Source organism: Arachis hypogaea, chromosome 13, assembly GCF_003086295.3.
Source record: "Arachis hypogaea cultivar Tifrunner chromosome 13, arahy.Tifrunner.gnm2.J5K5, whole genome shotgun sequence".
Lineage (NCBI taxonomy): Eukaryota > Viridiplantae > Streptophyta > Magnoliopsida > Fabales > Fabaceae > Arachis > Arachis hypogaea.
Window position 1 is genome coordinate 133,504,262 of NC_092048.1, and position 18,334 is coordinate 133,522,595.

General features: G+C 34.9%; 2 protein-coding genes and 1 pseudogene across 3 annotated transcripts; 1 reads left to right on the forward strand and 2 right to left on the reverse strand.

The window, feature by feature from the left end:
* Nucleotides 1–45: 45 nt before the first annotated feature.
* On the forward strand, nucleotides 46–6,688 carry LOC112733742 (nicastrin). 2 transcript variants are annotated; one of them, XM_025782808.3, is made up of 17 exons: nucleotides 46–353; nucleotides 448–561; nucleotides 714–828; nucleotides 957–1,039; nucleotides 1,136–1,212; nucleotides 1,610–1,687; nucleotides 1,920–1,991; nucleotides 2,088–2,161; nucleotides 2,700–2,832; nucleotides 2,970–3,041; nucleotides 4,071–4,190; nucleotides 4,303–4,374; nucleotides 4,504–4,644; nucleotides 5,266–5,350; nucleotides 5,460–5,901; nucleotides 5,998–6,073; nucleotides 6,166–6,688. In XM_025782808.3, the coding sequence occupies exons 1-16, from the start codon at nucleotides 275–277 to the stop codon at nucleotides 6,038–6,040; spliced, it is 1,800 nt and encodes a 599-aa protein (XP_025638593.1). In that variant the 5' UTR covers nucleotides 46–274; the 3' UTR covers nucleotides 6,041–6,073; nucleotides 6,166–6,688. The 2 variants fall into 2 exon arrangements, with proteins under 2 accessions (XP_025638593.1, XP_025638592.1); XM_025782807.3 differs by lacking the exon at nucleotides 5,998–6,073.
* A 4,483-nt stretch (nucleotides 6,689–11,171) lies between these two features.
* On the reverse strand, nucleotides 11,172–14,654 carry LOC112733743 (protein RGF1 INDUCIBLE TRANSCRIPTION FACTOR 1). Its single transcript, XM_025782810.2, has 6 exons — nucleotides 14,423–14,654; nucleotides 14,204–14,271; nucleotides 13,666–14,090; nucleotides 12,444–12,710; nucleotides 11,603–11,752; nucleotides 11,172–11,480 (listed from the first exon to the last, which is right to left on the reverse strand). Exons 3-6 carry the CDS (start codon nucleotides 13,696–13,698, stop codon nucleotides 11,343–11,345), a joined length of 588 nt encoding a protein of 195 aa, XP_025638595.1. The 5' UTR covers nucleotides 13,699–14,090; nucleotides 14,204–14,271; nucleotides 14,423–14,654; the 3' UTR covers nucleotides 11,172–11,342.
* Nucleotides 14,655–15,697: 1,043 nt separating this feature from the next.
* LOC112735479 (uncharacterized GPI-anchored protein At4g28100-like) lies at nucleotides 15,698–16,863 on the reverse strand (annotated as a pseudogene).
* Between the last annotated feature and the right edge of the window lie 1,471 nt (nucleotides 16,864–18,334).

Genomic DNA, 18,334 nt, shown 5'->3' on the forward strand with positions numbered 1-18,334 from the left:
AAATTTTGGAGGATTCAAATCCAACACTAACATTAGATAAGTGTTAAGCATGAGACAAAGAAGGTGCATCAAACACCCTACTTTACAGGGTACATTAAAGACGGTACCTTGATAACGCAGCCACAGCGCTGAAATCACACTATCAGAGTCTGTGTCTTGCTGTTGCAGAACTGATCAGACAAGAGGCGACACCCTCCTGCACCTGCACCTGCACCTGCACCCGCACCCGCACCCGCACCCGCACTCGCACTCTACTAGGGTTCTCTGTTCTCCCATGGCGCCAGCCTTTCTCCCTCTCTTCTACTTCCTCCTCTTCTTCTTCTTCGCATTTCATCTTCCCCTCTGCTTCTCCGGTACTCTCCCAATCCCATTCTTGCTCAGTACTGCTTACACCAATTTCATCTTTTGTGTTTTCACGGATCGCGTTCAATTTTTTCTGACTGCCAGGGGAATCGAGCGCCATGGAGTCGGTTCCTGATCTTCAGAACACCATGTACAAGGTCATCGATGGAGACCCTTGCGTCCGCCTTCTTAATCTTTCTGGACCAATTGGTTGTGCAAGTCAGTGTTTCCCCTATAACTTCTCTTGCATTTTTCAACTATCATCACCGTTACTCCCTAAGCTCCTATGGCAGTAAGATTTTAATTATAAGTTGTGTTGACCGGTGGATAAGTTAAGCCTAATACTCAATTTCATGTATGTGTATTTTTAGATCCTGGGCGAGATAAGGTTTTGGCTCCAATAATAGGATTCGAAAATGTTGATGGGATGTCAGAGTCTTCTGCTATATTGGTCTCATTTGAAGATTTTCCAAGTCTCTTTAACAGGTGTATACGTATATACATATTTTACCATACATTAGTTATGGAGCAACATCGAATTTCAACGTTTTCTTTTTAGAACTTCTTTGCTTGGAGATTCTGGTTGTTTTCTGAATTTGAGTGTTCCTTTTCAGAATATCAGATGACTTAAGCTTTGCAAGTAAAGTTGCTGGTGTACTGGTCAAATCAAGAACTGATGTGCAGAACAACTTAAAGGGTAACTGACATTTGTTTGCTTCTTGTCATTTGAACAAACCTGGAGTAAGAGTTGCTTTTAAGGTTGCTTATAATAGCATTCTTTTGCCATGTGTAGGATTCTCTCCGGATCAAAAATTTCCACAAGCTCAATTTGCTCCTTACCATAATTTCAGCTATGAATGGAACCCTATTGTATGATATGATTTTTTTTTTCTTCCTTACATTTTATTCTGATATTATTCTGTATTGTCAATTACTTGTTCTTTTGCTTTTCCTCTTGTTGTTACTGCTAATATCTTTTTTCCAATTGTAATTTGATTACTGTTTATAGAATTGAAATTATGAGTTATGCATTATGGAGATGCTCTGGTTTATAAAAAATTACTTAATTTTGGTCGATGCTCATTATTGAAATTTGGTGACATGAATGGTCACCCAATTAAGTCTTAAAATATGAAGCTTGTAATAATATGATGTGTAGAAAATTCAATGTTCAATTTTTGCTATAGCTAATTTAATCTTCAGATAACACAATCTATTATCGAGGATAAATTTATTTTTATTTGCTCGTTTTGTTCTTCATCGGCAGGGCTCTGGTATTATGTGGAAGTACTACAATTTTCCTGTTTTCTTACTCACAGAAAGTGCCACAGCGACTATTGAAGAGGTATGGCATAGTATTCTCACTTTATTACATTTCAACATGTTAGTGGGGGGTTCTTGTAGTCATTGGTAATCTTACTAAGTGAATTGATCCACGTAGTTTATCCCACCCACCTAGTGGGGTAAAATTTGGCTGTTGGTGACATATAAGTTGGGTTAGAGAGTCCCCACACAACATACATGTGAATTTTGTATGTATAAAGGATGAAGATTAATGATCTCCCCTTTTTGTGCAGTTTGTAATAAGGAATGAGAACAAAAAAAGAGCTTATACATCTAATGTGGCTGAGTTTGATCTGGTGATGCAGGTATATCCACATTATTTGTTAAGAATTGTTGTTATGGGATATTGAGAATAATATTTAAATGTTTACATTCTTTGTTTTCTGATTATCTTGGATTAGACGACAAAATCTGGAACACATGATTCGAAGTCTTGTTTAAAAGAAGCAACTTGCCTTCCTTTAGGTGGATACAGGTGAAGTTTCATAGATCCTATCATGCTTTGTAACTTCTGTGTATAAATTTTAACTGTGACTAGTAGTATGTATATGTATGATCATAGCACCCTACAATTATGTACTCGACTCAACTTCATGTTAGATGTGATTTTGCAACCTAGATTCAAGGTCAATAGTTCGACATGGTGAGTTTATAGTTATTATTTATCTATTTTCCTAATTTCCTTTCAATTGGAGAAAAGTATGAATGGAAATAACTCTGTGAATACGTATCCACTCTAAGGCAGAATGATAGAATCATGAATATGCAAAAGATTAAGCATCATATTTTCATAGTTGAAATGGGTTGTCCTTGAGCTAAAAAATTGCGGTTGGTACACAAGGCTCCCATTTGGTGGGTTCTAGGGAGAGTAGATATGTATTACTCCCACAAGGCTATTGTTATGTCTATTTCACACTCTGTCCCGAAGCTAGAAAGTATTAATATCCATTGTATCTCGTTATAAACAGAGTTAAAATCTTATCATTGTTTACTTTTGGACTTTTGGAAGGCAGTGTCTGGTCATCTCTTCCTCCAATCAATGTTTCATCCTCAAAACAGTCGAAGCCCATTATACTGGCAGTAGCATCTATGGATTCTGCTTCATTTTTTCGGGACAAAAGCCTTGGTGCAGACTCTCCTATTTCTGTAAGTGCTAGTGTTGTGTTGCATTTGCTCCACCTTGCCTTCTTTATTCCTAAGCAAACAATATTGACACTTCTTTATGAGGTATAGTTCCTATGTCAAATTATTGTCTAATATAGTGACTACTGACTACTGCACAGGGTTTAATTGCATTGCTGGCAGCAGTTGATGCACTTTCTCATGTGCATGGTCTTGGTGACCTTAGTAAACAGGTGCATACAAGATGAACTATCCTTTTTAAAATAGTTTGATTTTCTTGACTTTGTGTCACTTAAATTTATTAGGTGTCTCTGAGATGTGACTTTATTTCCTTTATTTCTTTTTCTCCTTTTCCTTCTCTCTTTGTGGGCAAAATTATTCTTATGGGCTAATATATCCAATCTAATTATTATTGTGATGAGAGAATTATCTATCATCCATCTCAGTTTCTTGTGGTAATTTTGCGGTTGAATATTGTTGGACCTACTTCCCCATTTAGTTTACCTCTCTTTATGATTTTTCAGTCTCTCCCAATCTTCCATTATTGCACCTTTTCTCCTTGATAAACCAATATTGAAATCTAAAGCTCCCTCTAAAGTCAAATCCTTTATTTGGACTATTGTGCTTAATAGAATTAACACCAATGTCAATTTACAAGTCAGAAGACCACATTAGGCTATATCCCAAAATGTGTGTGTAATGTGTTAGGGACATTCAAAAACGGTCTCAAATTCGTAAAGTACATTGCCCTATGACTGATTCTTTGTGGAGTTCATTGTTCGGCATGTTTGGAGAATCTTGGGTGTTCCCGGCATCACTAGATCAGTTTCTTTTGAATAGGTTTTCAGGTTTTAGGAGAAAAAAAGAGGCTAAATCTTTGAGGCAATGTGCAATATATTCCACTATTTGGAGCATTTGGCTAGAATGCAATCTACGCACTTTTAATTATAGATTTGCCGTAAAAGTTGTTGTTTGAGAGTGAAGTATGGTTTTCTTCAGAGGACTTTCCCTCTCAGATATGATGAGGGATTGGAAAGATGCAGCTCATTGAAGTTTGTGGTCTTTTTTTTGTATTTCTTTTGGTTTGGGAAAATTCTTTCCTCCACTCCTTTGTATTGTTCCCTCTATTCCTTAATGAAACTTTCTTTTATTAAAAAAAAAAAATTACTTTTCATGTTAATATGGTAGAACATTTATTAGTACTCGAGTCAAGAACCAGTTGTCAAAACTTTATTGCTGACAGTTTCTTACACTTGATGCAGCTTGTTTTTGCAGTTTTCACTGGAGAAGCATGGGGTTACCTTGGAAGTAGGAGATTTTTGGTAGAACTTGAGATAAACTCAGATGCTGTTCATGGCCTTAATCACTCATCAATTGAAACGGTAGTCATCTAACATGCTGCATTGAATTTATTAGCTAGATTGCCCATAACTGCCTCCTCTAATATGATTCTCCTAATAACTATTCTATTCTTTTCTGATTTGTTTGTCACAGGTCGTTGAACTTGGCTCTGTTGGGAAGGGTTACAATGAAGGTGTTAAAAACTTTTTTGCTCACAAAGAAGGGGTGAGATGTTAACTGACATGTCAACTATGTGCATACTCTTGTGACATATCATGCATATTATACTGTTTCTGTATGTGCACCCCCCATAGATGATCCTGCCAAATTATGGCTAACTCCACATTGTTGCAGGGTTCTGCTGCCACTGATATGACAATGACTGCCTTGAAACGTGCACAAGAGTCGCTGCTATCTGCAAACATAAAGGTTGCATCTGCAAGTGCCTCAAATCCAGGGATACCTCCATCATCGTTAATGACCTTTTCAAAAGAGGTGCTGGACCACCCCCCCCCCCCCCCCAAAAAAAATAAATAAATAAATAAAATGGCCAGAAAAAAAAAATATTCTCTCTCCAAATAGATAATGGTAATAACACCTTGTTCAATGAAATATAGTTAATTTGCAGAAAGAGCTGTGATTTTCAAAAACATAGGTCTTAACAAAAACTCACTTCTACTTGTAGTGACAGTTATGGTCAATTGAGCAGTTTGTTTATGTATAGCATATAGCATATAGCACACAGATTGCCTTTATTTGGTAGTATAGCATATAGCACACAGATTGCCTTTATTTTGATACAGTCATATATACAATATTATTAGGCATCTAAACATCACACTTTGGTGGCTATGAATCAGTGTAAACTCTATCATCAAATTGATGGTTCAGGGTGCTATCAGGGCACACTAACAATAACATGCTTAAATTGAATGGTTATGAAAACCTGCAACTTTTAAGTAGGTGAAGCTGCAGCAAATACCCTGTGTTGAATGAGATAATTGGTATTGGGCTAATGGAATAAATTGACTTGTATTAATGTACCATGTTGAATGACATTGAAAACTTTACAAGTGTTGATTAAATTATCTTCTTTTCTTCTTTTTTTCTCCCCAGAATTCAGCAATCTCTGGTGTTGTCTTAGAAGATTTTGACTCTGTCTTCGTCAACAAGTTCTACCATAGTCATCTTGATGATTTATGTGAGCTAATCTATGCCCTTGGCATCATTTTATCATTCTTATTTAAATTATCCTAATCTTGTGCAGTTGTCCTTCCTGTCACGTGTTCTCATTTCTATGACTGATGCAGCGAATGTGAACTCGTCAGCTGTGGTTGCTGCTGCTTCTCTTGTTGCCCGGACCCTTTACATACTTGCTAGTGATTCTAAAGATGTAGAAGATTCAGTTTTGGCTTCTATAAATGTAAATGTCTCACTTGTCAAACAACTTATGGGTTGCTTATTGGCCTGTGATCCTGGTCTTTCTTGTGAATTGGTGAATAAATATATTTCACCCACATCAACTTGTCCAAGCCATTATGTTGGCGTTATCGTAGATGAACCTTCATCTACACCTTATCCAGGATACATTAATGATGTTCCCAGGTTCGTCTGGAATTTTCTAGCTGACATAACGTCAATCCCCAGGGAGTATATTAATAGCTCAGGTTGTCAACAAGGCTGCAGTAGAGATGAGGTTTGCATTAAAGCAGAGACAGATGGCAAGGGAGTTTGTATTCTCTCTACAACTAGGTATTCTCTCTTGCTTATTAGGTGGCATGTTAATGTGCTCGTGTGATGTACATTTTGCGGGCAGCAAATTTACTTCTCAATTGTCATACATTGTAGGTTAAGATGTGCCATTTATTTCTTACGTGAATTGTGGCAGTAGACAGTAGTGTACAGGCAGGGAATAGCAAACCTGGTGCACTGTAACTTTATCCTTAATGTTCAAGTAGATATTTTGTATGATAATCTCATTTTCAAATACAAATGTATATGGTTGATCCTTTGCAGGTACGTTCCAGCGTATTCAACACGGTTAAAATATGAATCGGGTGTTTGGAATGTTTTGCCCTCAAATTCCTCTGACATCATGGAGATTGTGGATCCTGTCTGGACAGAAAGCAACTGGAATTCGATAGGTATGCGGGTCTACACTGTCCAAAATGCTGCTTACGACCGCATTGTTCTGTTTGGGGGTATTGCTCTGACAATCCTGTCATACCTCGGGGTAGCATTCTCAAGAGCTTTAATCACCAAAGCTATGAAGAGGGACTGACATTTTCTTTAAGGAAACTAAAGTAGATTTTGTGAAACTAGGGCATAAGTGAGTAGGGTCATTTTGATTGACAAATTACAAGTGTCTAAAGAAATTCCAAGGATGTGCATTATTTGGGCCGCATCCTGGTGCTTGTGATTTGTGAATGATATTTTGGAAGTTTCTCTATAGCTACTCACTGTTATTGAATTGCCTTGTAGGTAACTGTAAGCAATTGTGAGTAAATTAATGAAAATAGAGCTTCCTGTATTGTGTATTTATCTCTTTCCCACCATGCCCTTGATGTTATTGAGTGCCTCAAATGCCGAGACTACTGGCGACTTATTTCACTACTAGAATAACGGCGGAAGGTGTCAATTGTTTATAATATCAGTTGGCATTGAGAACTGCTGTTTATTTTCCCTAATTTGCAGGACAGTTTAAGTTGCTACTTGCTGTGGTCAGGAGCATAGAAGTGATCAAACATGGGCATGCTATGCATGTTGTTTACGCCGCTAGTCGAAACAAATCGTTTCAGAATTTTCAAATTATCACGTACTATGAGTGGAATATAGGATTTGAGAAATTTAAAGGAGAGAATTAGTTCTGCCGACAAAATTTGTATAAGGTGTTTAATGTTTGGTGCAAGCAAAATGCGTAAAGCTCGAGCTATCAAATTGTTAATCTTAGGTCTTATCAGATATAAGCACCTTTTGTATTGCAAAATATCTTGAAATCAACATCCTTGAATTTTTTAACTTTTTAATTGAAGTTTGGGTAAAGTATACTTTTTGTTCTTGAAGTTTGGCAAAAGTTTCGAAAATACTTAAGTTTTATTTTATTTCAATTTTATCCCAGAAGTTTTCGAATTGCATCAAATATACCCTCGACGGCTAAATTTTCAAAAAATTTAAGACCAATCTAACAATAATGTATGAAAATTATGCTTGATTTATTTGTGTTGAGAGTTGTTCTTATGAAATTGTTATTGAATTGGTCTTAAATTTTTTGAAAAATTAGCCGTCATGGATATATTTGATGCAAATCAAAAACTTTTGGAACAAAATTGAAATAAAATAAAACTTTGGGACAAAATTGAAACAAAATAAAACTTAGGGATATTTTTGAAACTTTTATCAAACTTCAGGGACCAAAAATATACTTTACCCATATAAATTTAATTTTGATCCACTAATAGTATAAAATATTTTATATAATTATTTAATTATATTTGTTTTTAGATAATTATTCACGCTGTGTTAAACAAAATGAAATATTATCTCAAAAAAAAAAGATTTATCAACCAATTAGATTTAAGTTAATTTTCTGAAGACATTTGGAATATACCCATAATAACCCATCGACTTATGCCAAAGTCTTTTAGGCTGCGTTTGTTTTTGAGAAAGGACAAGACTGAGAACAGGACAGGATAAGACACTGATGGACAAAAAGACAAAATTTTGTGTTTTTGTATTCTATTTGGTAATAAATTATAACAAATTATGAAAATTCAATTTATTCTCATTTTTTTTTCATTCAAAAAATTTGAGATGAAAAATATAATAATAAAAAATATAATTATGAAAAATTAACAAAAATAATGAAAAAAAAATAAAAAATAAGTTGTGTCTCTTATTAGTGTTTCTGTGTTCTTTCTGCCATAATAAACACAAAATACACTAATTTAGTGTCTCTGGACATATTACCTCTGTCCATGTCTCCTCTACCAAACACGATGGTAAATCTTTGTGTCCCTGTCTCAATGTCATGTCTATATAAACAAACGGAACCTTAATTCTCAATTGGAATGATTCCAACGAGGTGGTCACTTATACAGTGTTATTGAAACTTAATCAAAGATATAGCTGATAAGAGTAGTAGCAATACAACAAATCATCAAGAGAAAAAGAGCGGGGGTTAATTGATAATGGTTTGAAAATTGAAGTAGCTTTTAGGAATAAGTCTTAATTAGGTATTTAGTTAGTTTATAAATAGAGTATTAAGTAAACATTTTAATCAGTTCAATTTTTTTTGGAAAATACTTAAAAATAAAAAATATTCTCAGTTTTCTTAGTATTACAGAACAAAACTAAAAATTCAAAGTAATTCTTCTGAAGTCTAAGTTAAATTTATACTTTATTTTTTGTTTAATTAAAGTTATTTATTTTTATTTTATTTTCTTTGTCTTTTTCTTTTTTTTCATTTTTTTATTTTTATATTTTATTTTATTTCTGGCACCTTACATTTTTTTTTATCTTCTAATTTTTAAATTTTTGTTGACATTACAATTGAGAAGTTGAGATATCAATATTTTCCATTGAAATAAGTGATCAATAATTAAAAAATTATTTGTTATCATTTTTTAACAATATATTATTATTTTCTACTACTAAAATTAATATTTATTATTATTGTTGTTATTATTATTAATTTGACAACATTTGGTGAATATATATAAAATATTTTTAAAAATGTTTTAGTTCATTTTTTCACAGACATTGAGTTATTTGTTTACTATAAATTACACATTTTCTTTATTAAATCCAAGTACTTTATGATTTTTTTTTATTTTATAGATTATTTGGTATTTATATATATATATAAAACAATAAAATATACGAGGTTGTTTTACATATGTTAAATATACTCACGAATAATTTATTTTATAAATATATTTTAGACATAAATATAAAAAAAAATATATACATCTCACAATTACATACACTAGTAAAATATGAAACTACATTTTATAGCAATTAGGAAGTGATTATAACATATCATTTCAAAAAATGAAAACCAAATCTAAACCTTTCAATGTAATTATTGTTACTAACAAAGTAACAAGTTCATGTGCGTTAGAAGTGATGAACAGAATCTTTCATCAAAGTATCTAACACCATCTATTACAAGAATATACCATTTCCAAAATCTAATGATAATGGTATCATAGTTTTTCCTAATACATGCAGGATTCATATCCGACCCATTGAATAATCTATTAACAAAGATACTCCACATCTATAGATATAGAAGTGCATTTAAAATTAACATATTGTTAATTATAGTACATATATTTGGTACTGAAACAAGGACTTATCTAAAATTGATTTGGCTATCTCAAATTGAACTATATAAATGAGTACTGTGCTGCTACATTAGCTGCAGTTGGAACATCACCTTCATCATCTTCCAGAGTGTTCAATAGGTTCTTCTTCCCTGAAGTAGCGCCAAATAGTTCAGCTAAGGATTCCATTAACCACCCAAGGATTGGCACGCTTGAACACAAGAGTTCCCCTAATCTCATATTCATCATCATCATATAATTGCTTCACAAAGTTTATTGCAAGTGATTGAAACCCAATTCAAGTTTCTTAGTCAAAGAAAAAATGTGGCAGTAGTGTCCCAAATATATAGTAGTGTGCCATATTTTTTTCTTTACCAAGTAAAAGTCTTTGGCGTGCTAAACAAGAAGAGATACGAACTTTCTCTTACAATTTAGTGAGAATAATCTAAACTCAACCAAAGGGTTAATTAGAGGATTGTCTAAAACATAAATGAGTTCAACTAGCAACCAAAATTTTTTTAGTTAATATTAGTTAATTTTTTAAAAAATATACTTTAGTATTAAATTTTAAATTTTAATGTCTAAATTTTAAATTCTAAACACTAAACTTTTCAAAAAAAAAAAAAAAAGAGATTAAAGGAATAATTTTATAATAACCAAATTAACTAATGTTGACTAATTAAAAAATAATTTTCTATTCTTTTTAAATGTGAATTTACGAAAGATAGTCTAAAGTGAGATTTTAATACATCCTCTCATGTTTAGCACTGGATAAGTAATCGGAACGTGAAATTTGATTGATTGGAAATATGTAGCCTAATAACAATTTTATGATAATTTGGATATCATATTAGATTGAATAAACTTGATTTAGCCTAAAAAATTAACTAAGAAATAATGTTTTTTAAAACGTAGCATGATTGAACTTATAAAGAATGTGGAATTCCTATTTCTATACGTATAAAACTTTATCACTAAAAAAAAAAAGACGACATAAATGAAAAAACCTTAAGCTAAAAACGGAATAGATGCAACATCTTTTTCTTTACTAATGTTTCTATTCTTTAGGAATTTAATATCAAAGATGGCCTAACGATGATTTTATATGGTAAAGCAATTACTTAAAGTGAAGAGGAACTAAGATTTGAACAATCCAATTTTAAATTATAACGAAATCTTATTATAAATTGTCCCCTCAATGTCACAATGTAATGATATGTCAATATAAAACTAGACACCATTTAATTGTATTAAACAAAGAGACTACTTAATACCTTGGGCTAAAACATAAAGCCTTCACTAAAAAAGATGCATAAGTATGGCAATACCATTACTACAGACTATACAGTCTGCAACAGTTCATGCTGGAAGGATCATATGTTTAGTTGGTTTTTTAATTTTGAAAATGACATTTAGAATGTCAATAATTCAATATCATACAACCCTACCAAATGTCATGAGTGTCCATTGTTCCAAATGATGGAACTGTATTAGGGATATTATACTCATAGGTAGAAATGATGGTTTAAACTTTAAACTTTAAACACATGTAAATGGTTTAAGGAGAGAAATGACCTAGACCTGTGATTTGATTTGATTTTTTTATTATTGTGAAATCTTGAATTTGAGCATTTTTAAGTCTAAATATGTTAGACTTAAGAGCAAAAGGTAGAATGTCATAAAAAGTAGAATGTCATAAAACCACAAACAGCAACTTAGCCAGAATGTCATAAAGTTTGAAGTAACCTCATGCATAGTCATATGATAATCAAAAGGTAGAAGCCACCAAAGACGAAAATTCAGATGTTAAAGAATCTCTTTACATAAGAAATAGAGCAGCTTCCTTGATTATTACATAACTGGAGGCCTTTAGAAGAAGGGAGCTCTGGCAGGGGTTCCCTTTCTCTTATTTACCCGCTTGCTGGTTCCAGCTTCCTCCTTTTGATCCTCCTTAAGCAAAATGAAGGGAGGAACTGAATGATCAGACTTCTTTAAAACAGCTCGGACCTGAGATATCAGATTAAATAGTCAGAGAGTGATAATTCAAATCACGAATTTAATGGAAGGTGTTAGGGGATGGGAAATCAAGATTGTGGATGATGCTAAGTTTACTACTTTACTCTCAGCACCTTGCAAGATATGGAGCAGTAACGATATAAATTGGGGTTGGCCAACTTTCTCCTACAGGTCTTGCATGATGATGCCCTTCTCCATTTTACAGAACCATGGTGCGGAAGAGGCTCCAGAGCAATAACGGAAAGCTTATTGGATTTGTAAGGCTGCAAGCATAAAAGATTCGAGTGAAATGATTGCTGAGGTGTACTATCTTGATGTGATACTTAGGTTTTGTCATCAGAGAAGAATGCAATATAGAATTATAGCTATTATCAGAAAGTTCACAGAAGTATTTGAATGTTTCAGGATTATCAGAAAATTAATTTGGCCTTCTATGTTAACTTAATATGCACTGCAAAGTAAACAGGACAACAACACAATGATGTGGTTAGGACTTGCGAACGACCCCAGTAAAAGGATATTCATCAGAAGAATTAGCACACAATTAGCAAAAGTTTGAGTGATATTGATTGATGTATTGTCTGTCTCGGATTTTCATGCCAACCACAATATTCATACAAGTTGTATACAATCATCAGTTGGGAAGTTATTCCAAAGATCATATGACAATGAAATTTTTATTACATACTAAGAATAGTCACTTGGGTTAAGTCGAGCAAAGATAATTATCCCTATGAATTATGAAAAGTGCATCACACAGCAAACACCTAGAAGGAAAAGAACTAAATGATGCATTAAATCAGAAGAACAGACAATCAATATTTATTAACGGCCAAACCCGCTACCCACATAAATTGAGGTAACCAATAGTACGTTAAATAACAAATCCATAGGATTCAAAAACTACTCATGAAATAATACGTTAGAAACTTACATTAAGGTAGGATATCGTACCTGAATTTGTGAGCAGTCAATATGCTCTCTCATAGCATCAATGCGAACAACAGCTTTGTAACTATGCTTGTAGATTGTGATCACCTTATGAAGAACATGTTTGGGTCCAGATGCACAATTTTGGCAAATTAGCTCAGTACAGGTTACACAGTATTGGTTTAACTCATTCTTAAGCACAGGATGAGTTGCACAGGAAGATTCAAAGAAAGTCCTTTTCAGAAGAGACTTAAGCCACTCCGGCTGAAGAGCTTTCTTCACTTTCTTAGCCTAAAAAAAAGTAAACACATCATTAAAGTATATAATTCAAATTAACGAGTTACAAAATATCATCCACCTTATTTTTCTTAACAATAATAATAATAATAAAAATAAAAATAGAAAATTCACTGTATATCTTCAATTGATTGTGTGTCGTAAAAGTCAGGTATCCTGCTTCAATGTTGGCATTATGAGGTCAGAAACATAGTTTGTTCATTTGGACGCATCCATGCATCCAAATTCACTTTGTTGCCAAAACAGTGTTGTCTTTTACATTTGAAACTGAAGAAAGCAATACGCGTGCAGCAATTAAAATAACGGTATCTATTAATTTTAAGTAAAGCAGACTACAATTTGAGGATCACATTGAAAACAATAACTACAGCAATTCTTTCTGTCTTTGCTGAAGCAGTTTGCTATTCAAATCTGACAACATATAAATTCTCACATTTCAACCCTGGGAAAACTCATAAGACTACAATCTTCAACCAAAATAGAAAATAAGAAATGTTTCGTATTAATTACGTTAGGACTGAATCTATGAAAAAATTACGCCTTTAAGAACTAACAGTTTGATATATCTAAAATCCATTCAAGTTTCATTGACCTTTTATTTAACTTCCATCGTGGGTATATAAACTGAGAAAACCAAATCTTTATTCTGGTCACTTTCAGCTACTCATTTGACTAGCATTCAATTTGAGTGCATCTGAGAATGAAATTGGTATACTCTTTCTCTCTGAATGGTTTATCAAGCAGAAAGGGTTTGTGCCATATAAATTCTTAATTAAAATACCAAACCATGAACAAGTTGTCCTCTAGAAACACTCCATTGATTCAGTTTTTCTCATGATTGCAGCAAGAATGAACAGGATACCAAAGATAAAGGAGCATTTGCTAAATGCTTCTCAGATGATTGTACAGAGAAAACGTATAACAGAAAAAAAAAATTCTGTACACCTACCTTGGCCACTTGGTTAGACGAAGAAGAACTCATTGGTTCCTACTTTCAGATTCAAATGGAGAGTCCAGTCTAGGTGAAGAACAAGAAGGAAAGGAAGAGGGGAAAGGATTACTCGAAGCGGCGCATCTTGTTTTATCTTCTTTTTTTTTTCTAATTTTCTAAACCTAGGACAGAGTGTTTATTTGGCAGTGGTGCTTCCTTTCCTTCTGATCGAGTGTTACCTTATATGACTAGAACTAGGGTGCTAAGAAATATAGTATATTAATCCAGAAATGGGCATCTGAATATGCAAATTATTAATTGTTGATGGAAAATTGAAGAACAAAAGTTGACTGTTACCTCAATTACTCATCCCAATCAGATAAGTCTAACAACTGTCATTAGCCCCCCTGGAATTCATGCTGATTTTCTCATCAACTGTCAACCTTATCAACAAATGAGTTCAAGAAGAAACAATGCATTTTATTCAGAAGAAAAAGTTAAAAAAAGCAAAAGAAAAAAACAATAAAGTCTTAAATATCATTGTAAGTTTTAGCACCTTTTGCATCAGCAGAAGGCCTGGATTCCTGGTGAAACCTCAACGGTCCCATAATCAAAACGCAAAAGCTGCAACAATATATTGTTCTTATGCAAAGGATAACATATATGAAGGTTTGCTCCGGATAAGTGTTCATAAATCACCACTACTAAGGTTTTCACTATTCTTTCATTCAAATGGCAAACAAAGTTGCAAGCTTTAAGAGGTGAAGGCACTTACACATTAGAGAATGGAGGTGCGTTTTGACGGGGAAGCAGAAGCACCAAATTGAGTATGCGCGCATTGCCCTCAGTGGCATCCATTGTTGGAAACGTGCAATGAAGTTATGCCACTGCTGAGCATGCAATAGAGCAGGTAGGGTTCTTCTTCATCACAACCCGAACAAGTCAATAATGATCGTGCTATTTCCATTTTGGGTCAAATATTCTGATTTTATTTTAATTTTTTCCATATATGATGAGTTTTGTTTTGTAGATATATAATGAATAATGATTTTTTTTCTTTGGAATTTGGATTGTACTGAGCAAAACGAGGAAGCAATCTCTGGGCTGGACCCGATTCAAGAACCCACGATGGGCTCCGCTATATGTCAAGAACTTCTTAAAAGCCTGAAAAATTAACAAAAAGCCTATTGTAGAAATTTATTGTTTCTTCTTCGTGGGCCTTTAAGCCCGGTCTCTGTATATATAAAAAAAAGTTCAATTTATAACCATGTAGACTTGGGGAAAAAAAATAAGACTAAAAGACAAATAGGTCCCTTACCTTTTAAAATGGGGACATTTTCGTCCCTCAAAATTGGAAAATACATTTCGATCCCCCACGTTTTAAAACGGGAGACAATTATACCCTTCTATCCATTTTGGGCCAAAAACGGCAACGGAGCCAGCTGACATGGAGGGGCAGTGAATGACGTGGCCGTTACGCTCGCTGAGGTGGATTGGGACGAAATTTAACTGGACAAATTCGTCCCTGAAGTGCCAAACGCAAGGTGGAAGTCATGGCCGCTGCTTGTGCGATCGTCCATGATGAGCGAGGGGGGTTCTTCATGCACAAGATCTCTCACAATAAGAAACAGTTCAAAGGGGTTTGATCCTCCTCCATCTCCTAGATAATACTCATTGGTTTTCTTCACAAGCTCCATGATCCTAAGGTGTTCATCTTTCACAACTTTAAGCTCCTCCTCACATTCCTCTGCAAACCCTTTCATTTCCTTAACAAATCCACCTCTCTCATTGTTCTCGCCACAACATTTGGTTACAATCTCTCGAATTTCGCTAACACGAGCATTGAGAATGTATAACATCCTAATGAAATTCTGATGATCAATTATTGCTGCTTTCTTTACTTCAGATAACTCATCCTTTATACCTCCCAATAACACTTGTAAACCAAGCATCAGATACTCTTTCTCTGTCTCATGTTGCACAAGGCTATTATTGTTTTCATTAGAGTTGCTTATATCACCGTTGATTTTGGGAATGTTATGCTTTTGATTCATAGTTTCTCTTCTTCCTTCTGAGCCACCTGCTCTACAATGAAGTGTAGCAAACTAGTCTTCCCATCAATGCTTTTCACATCAGGAAGCTTCCTAAGAGCACTTAGGTTGAAACCTTGTGCATTTCCCCTAGAAGTTCCGGCATTCATCCGGTTTCCAGCTTTGAGAATTGCCTCAAGAAACTTCAGTAATAGGTCACTAGCCCTCATCTCCTTGCAACCCTTTTCAAGAACTTTGGCTTCAATTGGTTCTTATGACTTCCGTGAAGCGCACAAGCTCCAAAGGCGCGTGAAGGATGGTGACATTGCAAGATAACTTAGAGAGCAACCAAACTCTCAAACAGAAAGATAAAACAAACACAACTTTACCAAATCACCAAATCATGAAGAAGATCAACATCAATAAAATGAACTCAAATTCATCATATTCAACAAAGATCCATCAAATTCTAAATCAAAATAACGAATCAAACAACCCCAAATCAAAACAAAAACTTCTTTTTTTTATCTATTTTGGGAAAAGATTAATAGAAAACTGACCCTGTAGAGTGTGTTCAAGCACTTGGAGCAGCCACCAAGACCAGGGAAGCCATTGACATTGTTGGTTCTACTGATGCAATTCTTCTCTAACCTTCTCATAGTTTTATCCCCAACAAGTTCACCATTTTCATTAACTGAAAATGCATCTGGGCAACTCAGAGGTGAAGCCTTATCCCACAGAAGCATAACACAACATCACATGTCTCATTGGGTCTTTTCAGCTGAATCCCTCTCACTTTCAGTGCATTCTCTAAGTCATTCACACATGTTTCTGAGTCATCTGGTAACAATGGCATCTCATATGACAATGATGATGTGTGGGTATGGCTATGGGTTAATGCAGTGGAAGAATATGCAGAGTATAACCATGATGCAAGAACAGGGCAGCACCGTGTGCGGTGGAGCTCCATGTCAGAACCACCACCACCACAGCCTCCACAAGCATTCTTTATACCGTCAAAGAGTTCATCTGAGAGTGTCAAGGGGCAACCTTTGACATCAGATTGTTCAGGGAATGCAGGGATGGTTGCTGTTGATGGATGAGATGGGCCTGGGCCTTGGCTTTTGTTTGGGAGAATGGGCTTAAGGGTTTGAAGGGTTGTTGTTGATGATGAGTCATTGCACATGCAGCAATGGAAGAAGAAGATGATAATGCAGAAGAAGAAAAGGGTTAGTGGTAGTGGAGCTGACATGGTGTTTGATGAAATGTTTATGAGAGAAAAAGAAAGAAAGGGTATAATTGTCCACTAAAATTTCGTCCCAATCCACCTCACCAACTGTAACGGCCACGTCATTCACTGTCCCTCCATGTCAGCTGGCTCCGTTGCCGTTTTTGGCCCAAAACGGACTGAAGGGTATAATTGTCTCTCGTTTTAAAACGTGGGGGATCGAAATGTATTTTCCAATCTTGAGGGACGAAAATGTCCCCGTTTTAAAAAGTAAGGGACCTATTTGTCTTTTAGTCAAAAGATAAACACATGTAGATGCATTCTGAATTTTGGAGGATAAGTAACTACTAACTAAATTTCTTTAAGCCTTAACTAAATAGTGAAGCCTGTAAGGCCCAAAAAAGAACAAAAAATTGTGGAGCCGATGGAGGCATTGTTGTCAAACTCTCGAGTTAACTCGTAAACTCGTACGAGTTTAGGTAGTGGAATCGAGTTAACTCGAACACAAACTCATTTCTGGGTAGACTCAGGTAGACTCGGGTAAACTCACATAAACTCGGTCAAACTCGCGAGTTTTCGGACGAGTCAGCGAGTTTGCTTTGTTTGGCCTTATTCACAAAAACGGAGCTGTTTTGGCCCCAAAAAAGAGGAAAAAAGGGAGCAACGTATGAACGTAACCCTAAACAGCTAAATTCCTCACTTTGCTCGCCACACTCACTCAGTCACTCTCTTCTCCAATCCCTCTTCGCATTTCGTCTGTCCCTTGCCGCCATTCGCCATTTGTCATTCCCCAAATAGCTCGTCACTCTCTCTCTCTCTCTCTCTCTCTCTCTCTCTCTCTCTCTCTCTCTCTCTCTCTCTCTCTCTCTCTCTCTCTCTCTCTCTCTCTCTCCGCTATTCTCTCATTCTCACTCTCTCGTTCTGCTCTCTATTGACTCTGTTATACATCAAATCTCGTGGACTCGTGGAGCCTCTGCTGTCACCACGCTACCGTCGTTCGTCGCATCCTCTTTCGATCGTCGCGTCCTCTGCTGGTTCGTCGTGTACTCTGCTGCCGTTCATTCTTGTCTGCTTGCACAGCACAGCAATGCTTTGTTCCTCAACTGAGCCTACTCTATTCAGCCATTCAGATTCAGGTATGTTTAAAAAAAATTAGTTACTGAATTGCTGCATGTTGTAGTTGTTACTTGTTAGTGTTAGTTAATTGTTACTTGTTATTGAATCTAAATGTCTGAAACTCTGAAATCTCAAATCTGAATTTACCAACTTTGATAGTGGATAACTTTGTAACTGTTAGTGGATAACTATGTAATAACTGAAGGATTTGAATGTGTGTTCTAGAGTACCTGTTATAATTATATTATAGTATTATGTTAATTTATTATTTTTTTTACGTTGAAATTGTTGAGTTTTTAATGCCTATATTTGA